Source organism: Centroberyx affinis, unplaced genomic scaffold, assembly GCF_046629955.1.
Source record: "Centroberyx affinis isolate AG114_WGS23_722 - 3 ecotype Tasmania unplaced genomic scaffold, CSIRO-AGI_Caff_v1 ptg001399l_1, whole genome shotgun sequence".
Lineage (NCBI taxonomy): Eukaryota > Metazoa > Chordata > Actinopteri > Beryciformes > Berycidae > Centroberyx > Centroberyx affinis.
In genome coordinates this window covers 1-26,044 of record NW_027279881.1, presented here as the reverse complement: position 1 = coordinate 26,044, position 26,044 = coordinate 1, and the positions used below count along the sequence as shown (strand labels likewise).

Here is a 26,044-nt window from a genome sequence, read left to right as displayed (position 1 = left end):
TGATAATGAAAATGATCGTTAGTTGCAGCCCTAGTGTGAGCTCATGGTTAGGTTTACTAATTCTTCTTGCCCTCTGTGGGTCTGCCTCCATCCAGACTGGCCCAGGCCACGCAGGAGAGAACGGACCTGTACGCCAAGCAGGGCCGCGGCAGCCAGTTCACCTCCAAGGAGGAGAGGGACAAGTGGATCAAGAAGGAGCTCAAGTCCCTGGACCAGGCCATTAACGACAAGAAGAGGCAGATTGCAGCCATCCACAAAGACCTGGAGGACACAGAGACCAACAAGGAGAAGAACCTGGAGCAGTACAATGTAAGAGGAACGCTTTATACTACTACTGCTATAGTAATGCTTCACTGCTACTTCTCAGTGTTTACTGTAGGATGTTTTGTAGACGTGGGTGAAATTTTGGATTTGAGACCCATTTTCTGAATCAGTTCCAGTAGGTGTTTAAGTGTAGTTTAAGAATGATAATTACATTGTTGTAGCTGTGGAGGCAATTTTCCAGCTGTCGAGGGCCACTGTAGCTAAATTAATGGAAACATTTCTACTAGACTACTACTACTACTACTGTAGTAATAATGCATGTGATTTTTAATGTCCTTCTTCCTCAGTATTACATCAGGCTGCTGTTCTGGTTTTTATTCTGGATAATTGGATCACATGCCTTCTGTGTATTTATGATAGATCTTGTAACTGATGTTATTATCTTCAGGAATAATTGCTCTTTTGAGGCCCTGCTATGATGTAATGTACTGGTGACTGTAATTCATTTTTTGTCCAGTTAAAGGTTACTGCTGTCTTTAATCCAACCTTTGACTGGGGAGTGTATCTTACCCGCTTGTGTCTTGTCTCTTTAGAAACTCGACCAAGATCTAAACGAGGTCAAGACCCGCGTGGAGGAGCTGGACAAGAAATATTATGAAGTGAAGAACAAGAAAGATGAGCTGCAAAGCGAGAGAAAGTAAGCCGCTTTCATCTCTTTCTCTCTGGTCTCCTCTTTGAACTCACATCTTTGCCTTTTAATATAATTTAAGTAATAATTTAAGCGTTTTTTGTGTGTCTAGAAGCACACAGCACTATAGCATCACCTGATTTAGATGAGTCACCCCTGCATTCTGCATTAAGCTGAAAGGTTGAATTGTTCACCCTCCCTTTAAGCCAATATGCTGTTTCCGCCTGGCAACCTTTTGTTACATACCACACAGTATTGTCTCCAGTGAATGTCACCGTGCCTTCTCCGTCCACTTAAACGATGAGGTTTATTTATATCACTGAGAGGAGGAGGATGCCTCGGGCCTCTGCTGCCGTACGCTTTTTGCTCTCAGAGGTCTTGAGGGTGGATGAATTGTGTGGCGGGGTAGTAATGGAAGAATATAGTTTGTCAAGGTTAATGAAACCTAAGCAAAAAGATTAGTCGCATTTAAATATTGAATGGAAAAATGCGTTGACTGTTTCCTGAGTAAATGATCTCGATCCACCTATATTTTATGACAGCACAGCAGTTTGTTGTGTAATGTTTCTGACACCAGCTTGTGTAATATGACAACTGCAAAAACCTGACACCAAACATTTTGACATGGTGTTTTGGTTTTTGGCTGCTGGTGCTATGACAATAAATCTGCGAAGGGCTTATGTTGTGAGGTTTAGCAGTTTGCTGGTGTATACTGTATGTTTATGGTGTGTATATACTGTATGTATATCATGTTTGTGAACACTACAGACTCAATTGCTATACTGTGATTGCTACCTGGTCATTTCCATTTTACGCTGACATTTGATAACATAGGCTACATGCAGCAGTCTATACCACTGACCTCATTGCTTTTTCTTTTAGGATTTCTGATTTTGTTTATTTATGTTTTTTCACAAATTCCACTCATTCCTAAAGGGGAAATAACTCTTTTATTGTATTATTTTCCTGGTTTTGATATGTTCCTGTTCCTCCTGATTCCTGTTCCTCTGGGTATCATGGTGTCAGTCTGGATTGGGTGCCTCTGGTGACATAAGTCTAACAGTGTGTGATTGGCTGTGTCTGTCCAGCTACCTGTGGCGTGAGGAGAACGCAGAGCAGCAGGCCCTGGCAGCCAAGCGAGAGGACCTGGAGAAGAAACAACAGCTCCTTCGAGCTGCCACCGGCAAGGTCCGTGTCTTAGTGCATGATTGTGTAATTTTTGACTTGCATAACTGAACTGCAGGATACCTAATCCTTCCGTCTGGACACAAGTGCACAGGTGTGTGAGCGCACAAATACACACGTAAACTCCCTGTTCACAAAAGATGGAAGCGTGGAAGCCAGTGGCAAATTTATGATGCCGCACTCTTGTCATTTTACATGCACACCATTTTGACAGGTGGAAGCCAGTGGCAGACTAGTAATGCTGCAAATTTGCTATTAAACTTTCACACATTCACTGACTCACTTAAGTACAGTGGGAGAGGAAATGGGCAAGTGATGGCTCAGATACAAAGGTAAATCAAACCCCCGGTGAAAAGGCACCTCAGCGTCTGAATGAGCCCACCTGAATACTCTGAAAGACTCGCTTTGTGACTCAGCCAATTGTCAGAATAGGAATATCAAATGGAATCATTCATCTGCCTCGCTGCTGGCGCCTTATCATCGGCAGACAAATTTGCATATGAGTCACTCCTCTCTGCCTCGTCCAATAACTGCCAGTCGCTTCTTCCGGGCGAGTACATCAATCAAATATCGCTTCTGAATATTGTCCGCTGAGATGAAAGGGCTTCCTGGACATTAATGTCCTGTATTTATTTTTCCTGCGTTGGTCCCAGCTGACTCACCCTGTCTCCAGCCTTTGATGGGCTCTATCCTCCCTCACTTTTATGGCTCTGCATAATATTGACAAAATATAATGTGATTTATTTGTTTATTTTCTGTTTTTGTCTTACGATAAGGCACAGTAAATGGGGACACAGCATGTGGCCATGGATTTTCCTGTGATTTTTCTCCAACATTCAACTTCATTTCTTGGCCACATATTCTGCACAGCACTAGATCTAACTGGTTTAGGAAGCTCTCTGAAACACCATTTTAACGCCAAGTAGCCTTGGTGTAGCCTCTTCTGAGTTGGAAATCCCAGTAGTTAGTTAGTAGTGGGACTTTGGAAAGTTTTTGATTCATTGTGCAGCTTTAGGAGGAGACATTCTTGTTCTATTTAAGATGAAATTTGCTGAACCTACTTTTTGTTCCGCTCATAAAACATAATTGGGTTAATTTAGAAAAGGTTCTTACGAGCAGATTTTTTTAATGACCAAATACAAGTCAAAGTTGCAATTAATCAAATTGATTTTGATGTCAAATTATTAGATTACATTAATATTCCTCCAAATCATTACACAAACGATGGATACCATCAGTTTCAATTTTTTCACATCTTAACCTTTGAAATGATCGTATGATGGATTTTAAGGATCAAAGTTGTTTTTATGAAACGGGGCCTCATTATGCCTCTTCTCCCTCCATGGCTCTCCAGGCCATTCTGAACGGCATCGACAGCATCAACAAAGTCCTGGAGCATTTCCGCCGGAAGGGAATCAACCAGCACGTCATCAACGGTTATCACGGCATCGTCATGAACAACTTTGAGTGTGAGCCGGCCTTCTACACCTGTGTGGAAGTGACTGCTGGTACCAGGTGAGGACTGCACTTTCCACCAGAAACCCTTTTACACAATCAGTGTCTCAGTCGTCTCAAGGCTTAACAAACTTCCTTTAACCTGCCTCCTCCCTTTCATCGACATCTCCCCTTCAGAATTGATTTGGGTTTAATGGTGGTGATCTATAGGGGTCATAGCTTTCACCAGTCTAGTCATGGAAAGAGCAGATGTTCCTAATATTTTGTACATTCAGTGTTTGCCCTTTGCGCGTTGTCTACACTTGTGCATATATCTGAAGTTTATGTTTACAATGATTCAACCTGGATTTGTAGTGAAAGTATGTGGCAAAAACAATCCATTCACACATCCTTCCTTGCTTCCCTCTTTCCTTTCCACGCTTTCTTGTTCCTTCTTGCCCTCCTTTCTCCTTCCCTCCTCTCATTCTTCTCTTTCCTTTTCACTTTTTCTTTCTTGTTCCTTCTTGCCCTCCTCTCTCCTTCCCTCCTCTCATTCTTCCCAGGCTGTTCTACCACATTGTGGAGACTGATGAAGTGAGCACCAAGATCCTGATGGAGTTCAACAAAATGAACCTGCCTGGAGAGGTCACCTTCCTGCCACTCACCAAGCTTGACGTCAGGGACACCGCCTACCCAGAGACCAACGTAAGGCCTTTGGTTACTAAGAAAGCCATCTGTGCAGTTGTTTGAAAGCGAACACTGGCAGATTAGAGCAAAGCAGGGAAATCAAAAACTCGCCTACAAGTATTCTTTGTCTGGTTCTTTCTTTGTGCTGTCATGAAGCCGGTTTCAGCCAATTATCTCTTCCAAATGACACCAAAAGGATCATACTGCTAGCTTTTTCACTGCAAGAGTCAGCAGTGTGTTTTCCATTATATAATAAAACAGAATGTAGGTGTACCTCTTTGCAAAAGCATAGTTGCCAATTGTTTCACAATCAGGAAGATAAAAAATGAATGCATTATGAATAAAACCGTGAATTACCAAGAAATTTCAATCATAGAAAATAATATGTTAGTAATAAAATGAGAAAAAAGGAAATTATAAAAAAGTAGCAACAGCTATGAATGTCTGAAATTCACTTTTCTGGCTCACCTGCCAAAATACATTGTATATATTTTTCATAGTAATATGTCACCCTACCCGTTTTAGTGTCATTTTGTGTATAGAATCTGGTACTGTGTCATAATTTAAAACTTGTTCACTCACTTATACAATGGATCAAGTTTGTAATTCAACATAAAGACCCAAGAACTGTTGGGGTTAAATAAACTATTCATCACAACAGTTTCAAAATGCCCTCTTATAATTTGAATACTGCGCTAATGTTCAAGAGCAGGCAAAGACCAAAGACTATAACCAAGGCTTTTCAAATGTCATCATCTCAAAAAGTTACCAGCTAATGTGGCGGTTGACCCGCATTGTTTTATCCGCTTAAGACAAAATTACCAGCATTTAGCACTTGGCAGGTGGTAATTTCGGACCTTGCAGCAATGGAACATAATTAACTCAGGAACAGTTATATAAATGCTATGCATTTTAAGAAGTGATGTAAAAGATACTGTTTTTGCTAGCCTGATGCATAATGCACATAAAAACTTCTTTATGCACCGAACCTGGTACAATCCCTTCCATCAGCAAGTCGGCAATTATCTATTTTCCAAATTACACCAAACGGATAAATGCTATCACTCCCCCTACTACAACTGCTAGTTTTTGTTTGAGGCTGTAGTGCTTAACATTTTCCGCTGTGCATACCAACCTGTCTTCCCCCCTCCAAAGGACGCCATCCCCATGATCAGCAAGCTGCGCTACAGCCAGAACTTTGACAAGGCCTTCAAGCACGTGTTTGGGAAGACCCTGATTTGTCGCAGCATGGAGGTTTCCACCCAGCTGGCCAGGGCCTTCACCATGGACTGTATCACTCTGGAGGGTAAGCTGACCTGCACTACACAGTACAGTTTACACCACTAGCACTGAATAAACAGTGAGCAGAATGAGGGGGAGGTGGCAACCTTCTTCCTCTTAAAAACGGTATGAAAAGTTGCAGTCAAAGAATGAAACAATGGGCATTTGTTAATTCTTTCTATTAATTAACTGATAAAACAACTTTGTACTGGTTAGATTTGCCTAACATTAGGATATCAATACAAAGTTTGGTATTGTTCTTCCAGGTGATGGGTTATAATTGTTGAAATCCTTGATTGACCGAATAACACTTTTACTGACTGCATCAGCAATATTCTAGAAATATAGACTCAATGTGCAATCACAAGGTAATGATTTTATTTATTTTTATTATATTATATCTTTTTTTTTTTGATTAAAACACAATTGCTACAATTCAGTTTAACGGTTAGTTTTCCTGTGCCTGTGAAACTGTGAAACTCTTCATTACACCATGTTATGTGCAAATACTTAAATTTAAGCAAGAGTGTGAGTTGTGTAATTAATTGAAAATATCCATCCTCACTTTGAATGTAAAGTTGCACATATGCTTCTTTTTTCTTTTAACAGCTAGTATGAATTGGATATTTTTAGGGCCAATATGTTGTAATCAATCTCCTGCAGTACCCCTTTATCCCATTTCTTACATACATGGTGTTGTGTCGTCCTAGGTGACCAGGTGAGCCACCGTGGCGCTCTGACAGGAGGCTACTACGACACCAGGAAGTCTCGTCTGGAGCTGCAGAAGGACATGAGGAAGGCCGAGGAGGAGCTGGGCGAGCTGGAGGCCAAGCTCAATGAGAACCTGCGCAGGAACATCGAACATATCCTTTCTACATAAGGTCTTCTACATAAAACATGATATATGATGCTGTTTGGTGAGTGTGTTTATCCAAATAATAATGTAATAGTGTGTTACTTCAGTAATCCCCGTTGGGAAATTTGCTTTTTGAACAGTGTCATAAGGTGCATACATTTTTCGTATGGGTGGCCCCACCAACTGAGCTACTCAGAGATAATAGGCTGCACAATAGATTTCAGTTAAGGTAACAGAGAATACATATAATGAAAGAGAGGTTGAAGTCTGAGGTGCTATACAGAGATGCAGCTAGACAGCCTACTTTCAACATACATTTGCAAAAACAAGTTCAGCTACAGAGCATTATTTATAAAACACAGGGAATGCACTGTTATTAATTGTAGTAATTTTCGTTGTAAGATTCTTATTGGAGAATTAAAATGAGTGCATCCATGGCTAGCTGTCCTTAAGAAACCTTTTTAATATTACTGACAGTGAAAATCCATGGAGGTTTCAATGTGAATGCGAATGGGTCTTACTCATTCTGTTATGTTGGCTGAGTTGTTTGCTCTAAAATGAGTCACGCAGGGTTCTTGGAAGCTTCACCAAATCATCACTTTACCAGGGAAAGTAATTTTCTCCCTATTAGGATCAGCGTGAGTTTGATATTGATTTTAACAAAAGGGGTTGAGTCATGTACTGTATGTATACACAGTTCAGTGCCAAACAGACTTCAAGAAAGGACCTGCTAACATAATAGTTCAATTTTTGAGGATAGAATAATCTTAAATCTTAACCAATGAATTTCAGCTTGCAGCATTTTTCCAAAATTAATATATAGCGTTTTGGAGTGAAACTAAAGTGAAGTAAGTGATGACATTTTTGAACAAAACTGGTCATCATTATGGCAAAACTAGGAAAACAAGGCTCAGTTTGAAGATAACCAGAATTATCATTTTAAGTGCAGCATGCAGGAGCCTCTGTTTAAGAACTGTAGGGGAAAAATAATATCATCCCTGAGTGTTAGCGTCATGCAATTACAGGGTGATGTCACATGGCTGAGCCTGCATTTTTAAAGGTGGATTAAATCCATCCGGGTTATGTCGCCACCTCAAAGCTAGCTGGAGGCTGATTCGGATACAAGGAGGGGGTCTTAGTAGACCAAGGAGGATTAGAGGATGTTGGGTCATATAGGCCAGAGCCATGACTCACTGGTGTTAGAACTGAAAAGCCCAGTGTGGAGAGACGGAGGGATCAGAGGGGATTTTCGTGAGTGTGTGTGAATACGTACACACTCACTTCCGCTCAGGTATGCTTATCAGCATATTTGTTTGTGGTGCAGCCTCTGGCTTACGACCAGCATGCGTATATGGGTTAGTGGGTGCACCTGGCGGTTAGGTACGTCTGTGTGAGTGGGCGGGGGTGGACGGCTGAGCTAATGACACGGCGCCCGTCCTTCAATCCCGCAGCGGTGAGTCAGAGAACAGATCAATTATTTAAAAGCCTGTTGTGGTTCAGTCTCTACCTCTGCCCTTTAGATAAGCATGTGATTAGGTTGATGCACCTCACCCATCCTTCTATTTTAAGTTGACATCTACGTTTTCTTTTTTCCACAAGTGCCATATCGCATCGCTGGACGCATTGAGGTCATGCGGCGAGTGCACTTACTTCGTGATTGGCTACAGCTCTATCGACTTGGTTGTGCATAATGCAACTATTCTATGTTTTATTCAGAAAAGATGAAGTTGTCCCAGAGAAAGATCCATGTTTCTTTTCTAAAAAAAATGAATTCAGGGGAGTATTTGGCCTTATGTCGGCTGTTCCCATTCAGGAAAATGATCAGATGGTCTTGAATTGTCTGTTTTCTCCATCTCCTCTGGACAATGCGGGGCAGCCCTCTGACTTTATGGAGCCCTTTTTAGATCGATGAAACCACCAACAGATTGATTGGCCTGTGTGTGTATTGAGCCCCGCTAAACCTCCAAGGTCCAGCGGAGTGTTCCGGCCCCTTTGTTACTGCTAGAGGATCAATAAGCCTGTCTATTAGATTAGCTTAATGATGTGTACGTGCAGCCCTCCTTAATCCTCTGTCTTGATATTGATGATGACACCGTCTGCCCTGGGAAGCCCAATCACATTATCGAAGCCCTTTGGGTTGCACTTCCTTACTGAAAAGCCTATAAACTTTCCTGTGACTTTATTAAGCGCTCAAGAGGAGGACCTCTATAAGGGCAAGGGCTCCGTGTGTGCATTTGTTTGGGTGTAATGCTTTTTGCCATGCGCAGTGCTTAGGGGAATTGCAGTATTCACCATTTAGGCGCCACAGAGCCCTAAGAGCCCTGCATAAGGGAAATGCAGTGTGAGCTCGTACACCAGGCAGTACGGTAGGAGTCACAAGCATGAACAGGGCCTTTACTGCAGCCTGCAGACAGTCACATACCAGGAAGTAGCTTGGTAAAAGTCGACACATGAATGAAATATTTTGCTCAGTGATTCTCTTAGTTACAGCACTACTGTGCCACCACAGCACTTTGATGTTAACAGGTGTTTTTAGAGTCAATGTAGTTTTCACTCACTCAAATCATGCATACCCCCCCGAGCACCCACAAAGTGCACACACACTTGTTAATCAGTGCATATAGACTGTAAAAGACAGCCAATCTTCCTTGAACCCCGTAGTAGACTGACTCATCCTTCAGAGTATTTTTTGTGAAACACACAGTATCATTATGATGGCAGCTGTTATCAGTAGATAAAACAAGTATGTAAAAGTAGACCTGGCTACAAAAAACCAAAAAACCTAGGATTTGGTTCAGAGATGACCTAAAACACATCTCTGAGTGTGCAATCTTGTGTGTTTTTCCAACTTAGCCCTGTGTCTCTGCGGGGGCCTCTGACAAGTTATAAGACGGGGTCCCCATACCAATGCATCTCTATCTCACCTCTCTGATGGAGGCCCCATTGAGCTTGGGGCTCCCCTTTTCCCCCCTCTAGTGGCGCGCTAGCTCTCTGCATGTATCTACACTGGCATTATGCTTCCTTAACGGCTGCCTCCACGTATCAACAACGAGATCGACCAGCTGATGAACCAGATGCAGCAGATCGAGACGCAGCAGAGGAAGTTCAAGGCGTCCCGAGACAGTATTCTGTCGGAGATGAAGATGCTCAAGGAGAAGAGGCAGCAGTCAGAGAAGACCTTCATGCCCAAGGTAATGACTCACTGCCATAGGCATTAATCTTAAAATAATGTCAAAGTACCAGAATTTGCACTTTAAAACCGATACCAGCCCAGTTATCATGGTTTTGGTTCTGAAATGATAACCCAAACTGAACTGAAATAACATGAAATGACACTTCTTTTCTTTAAATAGCCATTAATGGTTCTTTTGAAGAGTATAAAGAAAAATTACAGTGTTTCTCTGTTGCACTGTCAACATTTCAGTCCATCGGCCTTTTCACAAACACAATTACTGCTCCCAGCACTGCTTTTAGGACTAAAGCAAAGTGATTCACGGATCTGTCTATGCCATCCCCTGATGTCTTCTTCTGTCTCCCTCTTTCTCTCTAGCAACGCAGTCTCCAGAGTCTGGAGGCCAGCCTGCACGCCATGGAGTCCACCAGGGAGTCGCTGAAGGCCGAGCTGGGTACAGACCTGCTCTCTCAGCTCAGCCTGGAGGACCAGAGGCGTGTTGACGACCTCAACGACGAGATCCGACAGCTCCAGCAGGTAGGAAGGAGGAGGTGGCGGGGCTTCTGAGGATATGAGCTCTGTTTACATTTGGATACACTTGGTCTGTGGCACAGTGCGCCATCCTGCGTCACATTTTGAAATAACTGACATCCGGAAATGTTGGAACATTACGGTATGGATGTAATCACCTCCCACTTACAATTGGAAAAAATGCATCGATAGAGGTGTGCAGTTCTCGGACCGCACCTACTACCTACCTACAACTTTTTTTTTTTTGTGTTTTTCTGTTATGGAAACATGCATTAGCACACATCGCCCTTCCTCCCTCTATATGCTACTCTGTGTTGTAATTGGAACGCTCCTACCAACATGTTTTACTGTGTGTGGGCGAAGGATCAGATGCATGGATCAGTCTCCCTCTGTTCGTCCTTACGTCACGCACCATATCTCAGACACCGCTGATCGGATTCTGATGAAACTTGGAAATGATGCATCTCACCTCTGTGTCCTGGCATTTACAAAATTACACTGATTAGCCCAAGTGGGTGTATTTCTTAGGGTATGCTCTATTAGGGTGTGCCGGTGCACTGCTTTTGGCACGGGTGGGTGTGGTCCCCACTTCTCATTTTAAAAACGCCACATGCCGGGGGGGCGTGCCGGTTGTGCCTCAAATGGCGAGGACACGTAGCAACCAAAGACATGCGGTGCGAGCAACAGATGGGTAAAACGGTGAATTAATAAATATCGTTCAGGCGCACACACAACTATAACTGGTCTTCCTACTGGCAATTATGGAAATGTGTTCCAATTCAGGGAACGTTTCTGAGTCAAGTAGGGCAGCTACAACCACGACTTTTGCTCTGTGTCCGTTGTTGTTTGTTTACTCAGCTGTCTAGTGTACCGACAATGACGTGTTTGTTGCCGCCGGCTGACAGATTGCACTCCGTTTAAGTGCTTTTCTCTGCCCTTGCCGCTACGTAATGAGCGGCGCAGCGGCACACCCTAATGGAGCGGATCCTTACTGCCTGGCAGCGCATTGGACTGCATCATTTGTGGGGAACAACATGTTTGCTGGTGCCTTGTTTTTCTGTGTCTCTCTCTCTCACACACACACACACACACCTCCCTCCACATGCTTATATATCTGTAGTTCCTGAGTGCACCTACTACCTACACGCATCATTTTGTTTGTTCTCTGCCTTACACACCCCCATCCCTTCCTCCCTCGACACACTAGTCTGTTTGAAATGACCTGACAGAGGTGAGAGCAGCTAGCAGCAGCTGTGTGTGGGATGTTCCTGTGATCCAGCGCTGCCCCTTCTTTGTCTCCTGCTGCCAGCTGCTCTCAATTACCACCTCAACGAACCCTCCACCATTCCTCCTAGTGTTGCGCAACAGTCCCACCCACCACACAGCCTTTCATGTCTGGTGCTGCAGTGTTGGTGGTTGTCGAATTGCCTCGCTTGTGATAAAACGCTTATGTTTTGTAGTTATGAATTATTGGTTATATCTCATTTGCCTGCACAAGAGTGAGTGCACACATAGAGGTGTTTGTGTTGTTTAGGAGATAAGATAAGTATGAGACCTGGGTCAGACAGTATGTTTTATTCTGTTTTACTGTTATTCTCTCTGGATTGCCAGATGGATGATGTTGCCACATTAGGACAGTCCAAATAGTGTGAATTAAGTTAATGTCAGTAGCAGAACATTTGGCTTTCAAATACTTTCTTGTGACTCTCTAAATTTTCCAGCACTCATTGTGTCATCCTCTATAGCAAATCCTTCCATCTGGTACACCAAGCAGGTGAAAACCAATACTAGGAAAGCCTTGCAAATACTAACTGACCCAGGTTGGGAATGTACTCATGTCTTGTTTCTTCACACCCTGAAAGGAGCTAACTCAAGTGTGTGTGTGTGTGTGTGTGTGTATTTGTATGTGTTTGTCCGTCTGTCCACCCACAGGACAACAGGCAGCTGCTGAATGAGAGGATCAAGCTGGAGGGCATCATGACCAGAGTGGAGACCTACCTCAACGAAAACTTAAGGAAGCGCCTTGACCAAGTGGAACAGGTACGCTGCCCCCCAGTGAACGTCCTACCATTAGTAATTTTTCTAGAATGTACTCTTCAAAATATGTTTACAACTGCTGTCTTGTCTTCTGTTATATAATAATTATTCCTAAAGGAAGATATACATCATTCCTTTTGTAACCATGAAACTCAAAGTTATTTTAGAGCTGCTGTCAAACCCAACAAAAGAAGCATTGTAATGAGTTTGTATTGTGTATCACCACTGTAAGTGGAAAGTTTTAGATTCAGTACTTCGTGTGCTTTATTCATAAAAGTCAAAATATGGGTGCTTGAATTTCCTTGAGCCTTTTGTTCCTGACGTTGCCTATTTTGCCTTGATACAGGAGCTGAACGAGCTGCGAGAGACTGAAGGAGGCACAGTTCTCACAGCCACAACCTCTGAGCTGGACGGCATTAACAAACGTGTCAAAGACACTCTGGCACGATCAGAAGGTAGGCACACTGTTATTATTAGAAACACAACGAGGGACAGTGCTTGCCTAAAGTTTAGAGAAGCCGGCTTGTGACCGGTTCAATTGTGGACCAGATGGAAAATCTGTTTGAGGAAAGTAAATGACTTATGTTTTCCCCTCAGGTGCCCCTGAGCAAGGCATTTCACCCCCAGTTACTACAGCAGAGCTGCTCAGGCAATATTGCAGGACTGTTGGTGGTAGAACTGAGAAGTTCCCAGGCGTCAATGTGTGACGATGTGTAAATGTGAAAGTGTGTCTCCATGCTTAGCAGAAACAAATTGATTAATAAAAAACAACAACAAATAACTGACACTGAGGGCGCATTCACACCAAGCATGTTTGGAGCAGTTTATGTGAATTTCAGTTTGTTTGGGCAGATGAGACCATTTGCCATTTGAACTTGGGTGAGCATGATGACAGGTTGTCCAATTAACAATCTACATGTGAGTCCATGTAACTTGTTTACAAGCCCTGGTTCCCTTGTAATTGGGCAGTGTGAACCTTAATGAACCAAATACAAAAACGCAACAAAGTAAACTTTTCCACTGCGGTTTGCACCAAAGAAAACAAACTGTAGGTGTGATCGCACCCTGAAGAACTAGAAAGTAGGCCATGACTAATATGTTGGTGCTCTAGTGTTTATCAGCAGATGTTCACCTTTCACAGATCAATCTGTTTTGGTATATATTCCACCTACAATGTGCTAGAATCATTTGTGGTAGAATTACCACAAGGTCAGAAACAATAACGTCTGATTACATGTCAGGATCATCACAGATTTACACTATTCCTTTTAGAAAAAGAAGAAAAACAACAATTTTATGCAAAGAAAATATATTGATGTGTATTATATAATTATTTTTGACTGTAGAGAAGGCTATAGGGATTTTTGGAACTTAAAAAATATTTTAGTAGCCTTTAATGTAATTTTTTGTCATAGTTACTACATGAGAGCCAGATTTGTTAGGTACCTTCTAAGGAGATATCTATCTACTGGTGCAACCACCAAAGAAAAGCTTAATTAGTAAGTTATTTATAATACCTTCAATTATTCTGTATTGGACCCAAAATTTGGAATCAGTTGGGCCATACTAGAATTAAAAGCGGCAGTAAGGTTTTGTTCTTTTAAGTTTGAGAAGATCTAAATTGAGAAACTAGAAAAGCAAAGCTTCCCTCATTAGGTTGGTTCTACCAGCAGATGGTGAGAATTAATTGCTGTGCTAAATTTGACTCACATCTTGGATCATATATTTCTCCAGAATCAGCCTGGCCCACAGTTGTATAAATGTTCAAGTGGCGCTATGACTCAGACAAGGTTGATAGAATGCAATTGTCAGAAAGCACCTGTTCTTGAATAGAAACAATTTGAATGGCTATTCAATCGTGCTCACTAACTTGTTACAGACTTATTCATAACTTGACCTTATTCCTAAGTAGCTGTTTTGTATTCGCTGCTTCACCGCAAAAGCTTTGCCTGTCTATTTTCCAGATATTATCCAGTGAGTCATCTGATTTTCATCTCTTGTCCCTTTCTCTCTCCCAACAAACTGGGAAAAATAGACAGCACTTTGTTTGGTTGCTGGGTGAAGGCTGTATAGCCAAACCGTGTAGATTGTGGTTGCTAATTAAAGATGTGTGCATCCATTTTTCAAGAGTGCTGGCTTTGTTTTTGCAAATTTTGAGCCCTAGCACCTCAGTCTGTCTGTTTTATTTTTTGCATTCTATTTAAAGAGATAATTTTGTTCATTTCAGTGTCTCTAAAAAATAGAGGATCCAGCCTGTGACAGTGTTATAATTTTCTCAACCAAGGATTCACACCATCCTTAAAATAACACTATATATGTGTTCAGATATCTAATTTGGAACAAACCCTCCCTCCCTCCCCCATATCCTCCCCAGATCTGGACGGTCTGGTTGACAAGACGGAGGTGGAGATCAAGGACCACCTGAAGAGCATGGACCGCTGGAAGAACATCGAGAAGGAGCAGAACGACGCCATCAACCACGACACCAAGGAGCTGGAGAAGATGACCAACAGGCAGGGCATGCTGCTCAAGAAGAAAGAGGAGTGCATGAAGAAGATCAGAGAGCTGGGCTCGCTGCCGCAGGAGGCCTTCGAGAAGTACCAGACCCTCACACTCAAACAGGTAGACAGGCGGACAGACACACACACACACACACACACACACACACACACACACACACACACACACGGTGGAAAAGTATTACCACTGCCAAAGCTAATACATTTTGACTGTAGCTAGTAAGTTTGTGTACTTTACCAGCCATTTTGGAATAATTTGGAGATTCTGAAGTGTTAAATACTAAATATATATCTAGTTGGCTGGTAAAATTGTTTAGTAGGTAAATCCAAAAACTAACCACAATCACTTAGGTGCCATAAAGGACAATTGCCAGAAAGTTTAGACAGCCACAACAAAGTGTTTGAAAATCTATTTAGTATGCTTTTATGCTAAATTACCTGACTCAATTTTAATTTTCATTCACAGTATTCACAGAATTATTTGTAAATAATTGTTCACACTGATGCATTTTTTTCAATATCTTTTGAACACAACAACGCTTCTTATCACAGACCTTGCTTGTGTTTATTCAGGTTTTACTTTAAATATACTTGGCATTTGATTGCACCGTTATTCATCAAGTCCCACTCCCTCATGCGTGGCTTATTTCACACCTAGCTTAATTTCCCTATTCATTTCCAGCGCCCTACTGGAGGTCAATTATTCTCTGCATCCCACCTTCCTACCCCAGTCACATCTTATCTCTGAGTGCGCGCACACACACACACACACACACACACACACACACACACACACTCCCCTACCTTGCTCTCCCAAGGAATAAGGCTTGAGGAAGTCATATGATCCCACCCACTCACCAGTGACTCAGACACTAGTTAGTGCTCTATCTCTGATCTCTCAGCCAGCTGCCTCCTCTGGGAGCACAGACTGTTGAGTGGACTTGCTGCAGCTTTCACAACTGTTTGTGTGTGTTTGTGTATGCGTATGCGTGTGTGTGTGTGCCATCTCCCCTCCTTGACAACGCTGAAAATAGCCGCACGCTTTCTCATAAACACTTCACATAGTTAATCTTTCTCCGCGGGACACTGCTTAGGGGCAAGATGGTGCCATTGATTGCAGAAGAGGATGAGAGGGCAAAGTAATAGCGCCACTTGCTCATGGTCCCTCGGTCATTAGTGATTCAGACGATTGAATTTATAGTTCAACTGTTGTGAAAGAGTGTGTCACGTTTGAGCCAAACCAATGCTTAATTAATGAGGTCATGTCATCTTCAGATATTAATAGAATGTGGCAAAGCACTTTTAATAATTGATAATTGTTCTGAAATGCATAATTGGCATGTAGGATCGCTGTCTAACTAGCAATACAAAGTCTCTATGTCTGTTAGCATTACAGATTTACTAATTCTTACAATTTTGCAGTCTGTTGACAGCAGGGACAGCCAGATTTGTTTAAAAAAAAAATGACATGGGTAACAACAAAACAGGCTAACAAAAATGCAAAAAACAAAAAAGATTTGGTTCACAGGTGGCCTAAAAATGCATATTTTGGATGGGAATCTTAGAGTCAATTATGCATCTTTTTCCCACTTAGCCCTGCTTCTTCATGTGTATGTTATATCTTAAATTATTACATACTAGATGATGATGAGGATGGATGAACAAATGGCAGATCAATAAAAGTAAAAAAAAAAAAAATTAATGAGAAGTGGTATAAAAGATGATAAAGACTGTCAACCTGACCTCCTCCTGAACTGATGATGATGTTTTGGTCTAAAATCGTTCCCTTCCTTTTTCTTTCTCCTCCAGTTGTTCCGTAAGCTGGAGCAGTGCAACACGGAGCTGAAGAAGTACAGCCATGTCAACAAGAAGGCCCTGGACCAGTTTGTCAACTTCTCTGAGCAGAAGGAGAAGCTCATCAAGCGCCAGGATGAGCTCGACCGCGGCTACAAATCCATCATGGAGCTGATGAACGTTCTGGAGCTGCGCAAGTACGAGGCCATCCAGCTCACCTTCAAACAGGTACGCTGCACCTTCCTTGATCTACTCTCTACTAAAAAAAAAATCCCCAGTAGATGCAGCCATCCAGCCTCTGTCTGACATCACTTGGTTGGTGCAGGATGAAGTAAAACCACAGCAGCTCTCAGCCTCGCTTTAGATCACAAACTATAAAAGAAATTTGAATTTATAATTTGATTCCTGAAGCTTTCAACTGTTCAAACTACTGGCACAGAAAAATCACTATATAATGCTTCAAATGCTGGTTCTGTCAGAATTTTATTGCTAATGTGTTGCCAGAACTGGAGGCCATAAGAATACCAAAGATGCACATTCATATGCAATGTTTAGATCAGTGTTAGCTAATAGCTATAACACTGAGTTAATAGTTAATAGCTGTACAATTTGCTTTGGTTTTTATTTTGATTAATTTTCAAATTGGATTTTTCAGTTCATTTCCTGATGGTGTTTTGCTAGTTTTAGTGTAGTTTTGTACCTTTTTTTTTTTTTTTTTTTTTTGCTTTCAGTTTAAGTTTTAGCTTTTCACTGTCATGGATTAGGAGCTAGTTGCAGAATTACCTGAGGAATGTCATAGCAATGTAATGTTAGTCAAGTGTCTTTACTCATTTGGTAGTCTCCTACATTCTAGTCTTAATTTGGCTTTGACTGAAATTGACTTGTACTAAAAGTAATATTTGTATATTTTTATTTTATTTCAGTGGGTTTTAGAAGCAGCAATGATAGTTTGTTTTTTCGTACACTCCGGGAAACATACATCTAAAATGTGTGTCTGATCTGATATCCACTTGGTGCCTCTTTGTGCCGCCTCTCCTCCCCCTCAGGTGTCGAAGAACTTCAGCGAGGTTTTCCAGAAGCTCGTCCCGGGAGGCAAGGCGACGCTGGTGATGAAGAAGGGCGACGCCGAGGGCGGCCAGTCCCAGGATGAGAGCGAGGGGGGCGCCGACAGCGAGAGGGGCTCCGGCTCGCAGAGCAGCGTTCCCTCAGTGGACCAGTTCACCGGAGTCGGCATCAGGGTAAGACTGGGTTTTTCTGTGTGTGTGTGTGTGTTTCTATGTTTCTATTTTATTTATCCAGGAAAGGTTGACTGAGCATGCATGCTCCTTTTCAGCAAAGACTTGTTATACACTTGAACACTTTTACGCATTCACACATAGGATTGCCAAGTCCAAACAGAGTTGGGAAGTGAGACCAGAACCAATCAGATCTAAATGTTCGCCTTATCGATTTTCAGTTGTTTCCCTGCTCTTTTTTGAATAGAACAACATTTGTATAGAGCTGCAACTAACGATTATTTTCATTGTCGATTAATCTGTCGATTATTTTCTCGATTAATCGATGAGTTGTTTGGTCTATAAAATGTAACAAATGTAACCCTAACCCTAACCCTAACCCTAACCAGAAAATATTCACATTTAAGAAGGTGGAATCAGAGAATTTTGACTTATTTTTCTTAAAAAATTACTCAAACCGATTAATCGATTATCAAAATAGTTGGCGATTAATTTAATAGTTGACAGCCAATCGATTAATCGTTGCAGCTCTACATTTGTAATTCACTTTTTAATTGTCTTGCTCTCCGTTCCTCCCTCGTCTGCTGTGTGAGAGAGACTGAGTGATGAAGCAGAGTGTGTTAATTTCTCTGAGCATCATTTGCAAGCAAACTCTTCATGTGCCATAGAGATCTGGACTGAACTGAACCGAACTGAACACACTCTGATTCCCAATAACACACACACTCCTCCTCTCCTCGCTATGCAACATCACAACTTCACAGCCACTCACACACACTGCATTTTTGGAGGCTTGAGTAATTTTGGAGTCGCAGGTATTGTCACTAACACAATAATAAAACAGTAGGATATAAACAGTTTATTCTTTATTCTCATTTTGGATTGGTAACATTTCAATCAGTTAGTTACAAACTTATTTTTCCTAGGTCTAACCCTTTTAGACAGACTGCACTAGAAAAATACATTTGTAACTAACTTATTGAAATTTTCCAATTTTCCAAATTAGAATGAATAAAAAATGTTATTGACATGAAAGGAATTGATAAGGGAATAATTAAGGAATATACATTGATAAAATATGATCAATTCCCAACCCTCCGTCCCAGCCACCGTCTTCTCCGGCGAGCTGGAGATCAGCAATTGAAAGTTAAGTGTCTTGTTGACGTAGTTGCCGACCTTCCAGCTACAAACCAATTTCTTTAACCACTAGGCTGCCACTGCCGCCAGTATTGGAAAAACTGTAGAAATTGCGTCACATTGCGTCATTGATTACTGTAATTTCAAAATCACAGGAAGTGTTTCTTTTTAAGTCGGAGGGAAAGGTGTTAAAGGTAGCTTCCAAAGCAATACTTTCAAGTGTTGCGTAGAACTGCTGGCCTACAAATCAATTTACATGTTGGAGAAAGTCTTTAATAATTCACATTGTATGAAATTCCCACATTCAGTGGAAACAGTGCAAACCTAAGCATTTAGCATCTCATTTTTTCTCTCAAGTTGCACTGTTTTTTCAAGTGCTGAAAAACAAAATTATGTTGAAAAAGCTGCCTCCACATGTAATCACAATATTCAGCCAGCAAAAGAAGAATAGCCTATATGATTTGTGACCATATCATGCACCCTTAGTATGCGCTTAAGAGTGTGTGTGTGTGTGTGTGTGTGTGTGTGTGTGTGTGTGTGTGTGTGTGTGTGTGTGTGTATTTCTGGAGTCTGTCAGCAACATATCCTTGTATACCTGATCCATCACCACAAAGCAGAACCAAGGTGAAATTGGTTATAGGATGAGTAATACACATTCTCTTCACTCTGAAGGCTCCTGTGTTATTATTAAGGTGGTATTCATAGTAAATATGTCAGCGTATTTCATAACTCAAACACAGAAATTCAGTTCAGTTCAGGTCTTGTATCTTCCAGAGAAACAGAGATTCTAACAAAAAAAGTGAAGCCAGTTGACTGGAAATAGAAACCTCAGTCTATGTTTGTGTCTCTAATGCTCGACCTCCCTGTCCTGCGTAGGTGTCGTTCACGGGGAAGCAGGGCGAGATGAGGGAGATGCAGCAGCTGTCTGGAGGTCAGAAGTCCCTGGTGGCTCTCGCTCTCATCTTCGCCATCCAGAAATGTGACCCCGCCCCCTTCTACCTGTTTGATGAGATCGACCAGGCCCTCGACGCCCAGCACAGGAAGGCCGTCTCAGGTAAAGAACTAGGAACACACCGTCATAGCAGAGAGCGTTACAGTGCTTAAGATTAAATTGTCCAGTAAATCAAACTAAATGTCAGTAAAAGAGGTAGTCATCGTCTTTCTGTTGTTGTTCTCGTTTCAGACATGATCGTGGAGCTGGCCGGCCACGCCCAGTTCATCACCACCACCTTCAGGCCGGAGCTGCTCGAGTCGGCCGACAAGTTCTACGGTGTCAAATTCAGAAACAAGGTGAGGCTTCTCCCTTGAATTAGGGCTGAGCAATTAATTGAAATTTTATTGAAATTGCAATATGGCCTACTGCAATTTTCAAATCTCAGGAGGCGCAATATTTGTTAAAGGCAAAATGAGTGTCAAAATACCATTTTAAATTAAATATTGTGGTGCTGCAGAGATGTCCTGGCCTACACATCATATTCTACAGACTTAAGAAAACATCTTTGTTGTTTGGTACAGATCCCCGCAAAAATCACACCATAATCATTTTAATACGTTTTTCAATGAAAATGAGAATAATGATGTAAAAATTATCATTCCCTCTAATATCGCAAATCATATCGCAATTGCAATATCAGTCAAAATAATCGCAATTAGATATTTTTTCAAAATCAGCCCTACCTTGAATCCTTTCTACTTCTGCTAAGGGGAGGATTTGCCTAATTTCTCTGTGGGGATCATTGAAGTCACACTGAAAAGAAAAATGACTTTTTCACCTTTTTGTAGCTTGTTTATACTATCATACCATATACTTATTTGACAATTTATGCTAAACAGTGGTGTCCACATTTGAATGATCCCTTCTCACATTGTGTCCTGCCCCAATATCCTGTTTCAACAAGAAATACATCACATTAAGGAAGCACGATGCTCTCAAAATGCAGTTTCCTTGTGACTTCAAAGTTTCATCTTATCTCAGTGTTTTTCTTTTCACACCCTGGCTGCGGTGACTGACTGGGGGAAGTTAAAAGTCTTGTGAAGTTCCTCAGAGATACGATGCAGGAGTTTTTCACACATTTTGCAGACAGCCTGCTCTTCTCCTTCACTTGTCACTCGCTATATTCATTTGCACAAAGGACCTGCTGTTTTAAAATTAATAAAAGTAAAATGAGTTCAGGAGAATAGGGAAGAACCTCTAGGTGATGAATCCAAAAAGCCAGTGAGTGCCTCCAGCTCAGCAGTGCATATCTTCCTCTATAGGGAGAATTATATATAGGCTATTATACTTTACTGCAGTAATGTGTGTGATATTGTATTAATCTCCTCTGTAGGGAGAAAGCATGAGATGCCCAATTCAGCATGAAAGACCGCACACAAGGAACTTCAGATTCTTGTTTCTTTGCTAATCTTTAATGTTTGTAAGTGCAAAAAGTCGTGACTGTGAACAAAGGGTTTCCCGTCGAAGAAGAAAGAAGAGTGAAAAACAGAAATACATATATATATATATATTTTTTTTATTGTTTATTTTTGTTATGAGAGAAACAAGCATCCCAGCAGGAGAGCGATTGTTTCCTGCTGAAGCTGTAGGCGAAAGTTGGCAGAGTGGACAGACTGACCGGACACAGCCGGAAAAAAAAAATTGTCCGTTGACAGTTGGCATTGATTTCCCTCGTTGCTTCTACTGATTTTCATTCCGCTATGTTTTTTTCTATTGACTCCTTCACTATACCCCCCTGTAGTGACCAGGTCTGTTTGTGTGTGTGTGTGTGTGTGTGTTTTTTTAGGTTTCATAACATAAATGATCACCGCTGAGTCAGAGCAGCTGAAGGGGCCAGCATTGATTGGCATTGATTGGTCATTAACTGAGTGTGTGTGTGTGTGTGTTTGTGTATTTGCAGGTGAGTCACATCGATGTGATCTCGGCGGAGCAGGCCAAAGACTTCGTGGAGGACGACACCACCCATGGTTAATAGGCTTCTGCTCTTCATCATCGTCCTCTTCCGCACCTCCACCTCCTCCTCCTCTTGTGTCTACAGCGCACTGACCACAAAGACCGAAATCTCAGTCAGTCCACCAGCCTCTTCTTCATAGACACACACACAGGATATTTAGGGTACTTGCTGGCTTTGACAAAATCGCAAGCGAGTCTAAACCTCTGAGACTTTCAAACACATCTGTAAAGTTGGGAATTTCAGTGATTTCAGTACACAGATGCGCTCTCACCCGGTAGCAATGCAGCCCAGCCTCTCGTAATGCCTGTTTAGCATTGCAAAACTAATAATACTCACAGTCTGACAGTGTGACAGCCTGCTCACTATGGAACCGGCCAAATATCTCTAAATAGAGCCGACAAATGAGAAAAGAAAAAAAAAATCTGCGGTTTTGATGGAAATCTGCAAATCTGGAGGATGAATGTGTTCACCCTGCTGTAACGCTTCTCCTGCTTAGCCATGCCTCTTTCTCGCTGTTTGTCCATAGCGTTGGATCCGAAAACTGATAGAAGTGTAGATCCTATACACTTAAATCACTTCCTCGTCTGTGTAAAGAATTCCTGATGAGGGGAAATCATCATCTGTTTTGTTTTATGGGGTTGATTTTATAACAAACAAGGAAAAAATTAATAAAAAAAAAAAGCAGTTTTGAGCTGAGTTTTGGCTGTCATTTGAAATGAAAGGTGACAGAAAGGCCTTTTCAGAAAGCACATTTTCCTGTTTCTTTGTTTTATTTTCACTGGTCTTTACGACAGCCAATGGGGATTTCTCATTGAATTTTGGATATGGTTTAAACAAAAACTGTGACATTTACAGCTTAAAGTTGAGAGGGGGTGGGGGAGTGGAGACGTCGTTTTTTTTTTTTTTTTAAGTTTCCACTGTTGAAAAAGAACTTGTTCATCCAAATGATTGTTCACTTTGACATTTCCGATATGTATACCTTTTGTACTTATTATAATACGATGCTAACTTGTGTCTGACATAACCAGCCATATGGTTTAAAATGTTGGAAGGTTGTGGTTCCTTATGGTTGTTACTGTATTATTGTGTAATTTCCTGTTTTTAGGTCATTTGAATATATGAAAGGGTTTCATTCCAAAACACCACATATCCCTTTTGAAAATAAACAACGCCTCCCTGAATTTTATCAGTCAGTATTTCAAAAACACAGATGATTCAGTGCTCAGAAACAACTATTTGGGTCTGCCAATGACTCATAACTTTAACAGTAACCCACAATGTGCTTTTCTTTCATGCCAGCAATCATTTTGTAAGAGAAGTTGTAATTTTTTTTTTATTATTTCTTTTCCCCCCAAATGTTGGATATCTTAATTTGGAGTGAAACTCTTCATCTATCGTAACCAGTTTTAGTTCTACACTGCTTTTGAAATGTTTTTTTCCTCCTTGTTACGCAATTAGGAAACTAAATAAAAACAAAACAAAAAAAATAAATGAAATAAAAATAATAAAGCTGTGTATGACTGTTATTGTGAGAATCCCATTTTATGAGACCACTGGGTGGTGCTGTGCCTTTAACACCCGGCTGCCTCATGGAGGAAGCAGTGTTGGTTAGAAAGTTTCACCTCGGGGAGAATAAAGTCCTTTGTCTTGTCTTGTCTTTAGTAATATATAAAATGTGTTTACTTTAGGAGTGTCATAACATATATATATTACACTATATATCTCCTGTTTTCAGTTAGTAGAGTGTCTTCTCCAATGCCCAAATAGAGTTTTAAGCAATAGATTTCTGCAAAGTAGTGACATTTTTGAGGATAGGATGTCTAATTTTGAAATACAGAGTAATGAAATCCAGGCAATTAGTTTGAACATGGATGCAATGCTTTTGTAATACTGTTTATACATTTTATATTTACACATACAGTATATATACATACATAGCAAATGTGTTTACATATACTTGTATAGCAAATATGGTTATACATATGTATTATATATAATATATATAGGCCTACTTATATATTTACTTATATCAACATGCACACCGAATGTTACATATTTAGTAATCCATATTTGACTAAGCAACTGAGATTTAGTAACATCTGTAAGTAAACCCATAAATATTAGTAATCCATTTCTTCCCCATACTTCCCACTTTTACAGTTTACTAACGTGTTGAAATTGTCTCCGACGTGTTTACATAACCCCACAATTGTTTGTATTTTTTGCTTTCATTGTTATTTTATTATTTCAACTATCTCTGTTGCTTCTTACATTCTAGTTTTTGCCTGTTTCCTTTTCCCTGCTGACTCTTACTATTTTTGCTGCGGCGTCGGGCCTAATTTCCCCATGGGGATCGATACAGTTTCATCTTGGAATATGCAGGAATGAAAGCCCTCCAACATGGCCGCCTCAGGACCGAAGCGAGGTCAACAACTGTCTGGCAGGCCCGGTCAGACGCTGGCACGCATTACACAGCTCTTACGCCTGCGTTATATTTTGTTTTTAACATCAATGATCGACCTATCGAGTGTCAGTCCTCCGGGGAGGAAAGCCCGCGTGTCGCTGTGATCCCGACCCGCGTGGCTGCCATTCTGCTGGAACGCCACCTTGCACTGGCAGCAGATCTGAAAGGTCTCGACCTCCCCGCCGCACACACCTGACACACCGAGTCACGACCCCCCCCCCCCCCCCCCCTGCACAGAGACGCCGCAGACCTCCAGAGCATCTCGCCAAACCTCTGAATGTCAGGGACCCACAGTTAGATATTCATTAAGCGAGGAACCCGCCGCCCGCCGTCCCATTCTGACACTATTTCTGTTGTTAGACATCACCTAGACATTACGTAGGGGAGATACCAGTGCAGACAGTGACACTAAACCCTTTCCCCCCCTGAGCTGCGTCTCTCCTCTATCTTCCTCTATCTTCCTCCTCAAATCGCTCTAATACAGTTTTGAAGTAAAAACAAAACACACAAAAACTCTCCCTAGTCCTTATTTCTTTTCTTCTCCTATCCTGTTTCTGATCCTGATCCTTCTCTTGTGTTGCATTTTTTTTTTTGTCAGTGCAGAGAGTGAAACCTAAGATGAGGAAAGACATTCTCATTCAGTTCTGTCATTTGTGTCTGTCACTTCTGGTAAATGAAGCAAAACTGAAACCGCTGCTTCCCATCACCCCTTTCTCTCCGCCCTCTGAACCGCTTCCCCTCTCCTACATGTTCCTCCACAACTCGCTCTAATAAAAGTATAGAAGAGAAGATGCAAAAAGCACTGAACTGTCCATAGAACATGAAGTTGCTGGTGTCAAAAAAAGCTGCTCTTGGAAACCAGTGAGTCAAATCATGAAGAGAGAGAGAGATCATGGTCTCTAGTACCGGAACATGCAAAATGTCTTTTGCAGTGAAAAATATTAAATATTAAAAAGCCTTTATTATATTGACTTACCACTGATGCGTTTCGGGCTGGTAAGCCAATATAAAGGCTTTTTATTTTGTAATTTCCAATTTTTCCAAGAAGAAGAAGAATCTAATTTGCACTCTGTACCCTCATCCTTGTAGAACTGCATGGAAAAGATCACATCTAACAAGGTTCACTTTTCTTAAATGTAACTCAGTAACTTTTACACCAGTACATTTACTTGTACTTAAGTAAAATATCAGCAAAGTATATTTTTCATAAAATATGGGATTCATTTCTTACATTTTTGGAATCAAGACCTGATATCCTAACTTTGTAACTTTGACGTTTACCAAGTGAGACTGTACACCCTTTTTTTTTTTTTAAATGTATCTATTTATTTTTTCTGCAGACATATATATATATGCATTTATGCATGTGGATATATGTGTATTTGATTTTAATCATTCTATGTACTCTATTTCTTAACTTTATTTTTATTATTATTCAGTGGGTTTTATTTTCCATCTTATGTTATGCTCATTCTATGTCTATTTTCATGCATGTAATTTCTTTGTTGTAAAGCAGTTTGAGCTGCATTTCTTGTATGAAAGGTGCTATACAAATAAAGTTTATTATTATTATTATTATTATTATTATTATTATTATATGTATCTAAGTAATGTAAGTATGTTCATTATTATTATTATCATTTTGTAAACTATCATCATTGTTTTTATCTATACCTATGACTCAGAGTTCATGGGGGGGCGGAAGGGAGAGTTGTTTCGAGGGAGACTTGAATGATGCAACCAACTAATTTTGGAAAAGTGATGTACCATGTTCAAAATCAATAAAGATATGTGGTACAAAAAAAAAATAAC

At 41.0% G+C, this 26,044-nt stretch overlaps 1 protein-coding gene across 1 annotated transcript in view; it reads left to right on the top strand.

The window, feature by feature from the left end:
* The window catches only part of smc3 (structural maintenance of chromosomes 3), a 32,111-nt gene extending 8,867 nt beyond the window's left edge, over positions 1-23,244 (top strand). Inside the window, exons 13-29 of the mRNA XM_071526319.1 lie at positions 96-309; positions 858-961; positions 2,041-2,140; positions 3,492-3,652; positions 4,135-4,276; positions 5,414-5,564; positions 6,250-6,402; positions 9,435-9,586; positions 9,946-10,104; positions 12,031-12,138; positions 12,482-12,590; positions 14,510-14,757; positions 16,464-16,676; positions 17,495-17,686; positions 19,697-19,874; positions 20,004-20,110; positions 21,715-23,244. Coding sequence (XP_071382420.1) covers positions 96-309; positions 858-961; positions 2,041-2,140; positions 3,492-3,652; positions 4,135-4,276; positions 5,414-5,564; positions 6,250-6,402; positions 9,435-9,586; positions 9,946-10,104; positions 12,031-12,138; positions 12,482-12,590; positions 14,510-14,757; positions 16,464-16,676; positions 17,495-17,686; positions 19,697-19,874; positions 20,004-20,110; positions 21,715-21,786 — 2,563 coding nt within the window. The 3' untranslated portion in view covers positions 21,787-23,244. The remainder of the gene's footprint in view (positions 1-95; positions 310-857; positions 962-2,040; positions 2,141-3,491; positions 3,653-4,134; positions 4,277-5,413; positions 5,565-6,249; positions 6,403-9,434; positions 9,587-9,945; positions 10,105-12,030; positions 12,139-12,481; positions 12,591-14,509; positions 14,758-16,463; positions 16,677-17,494; positions 17,687-19,696; positions 19,875-20,003; positions 20,111-21,714) is intronic.
* The last annotated feature ends 2,800 nt before the right edge of the window (positions 23,245-26,044 follow it).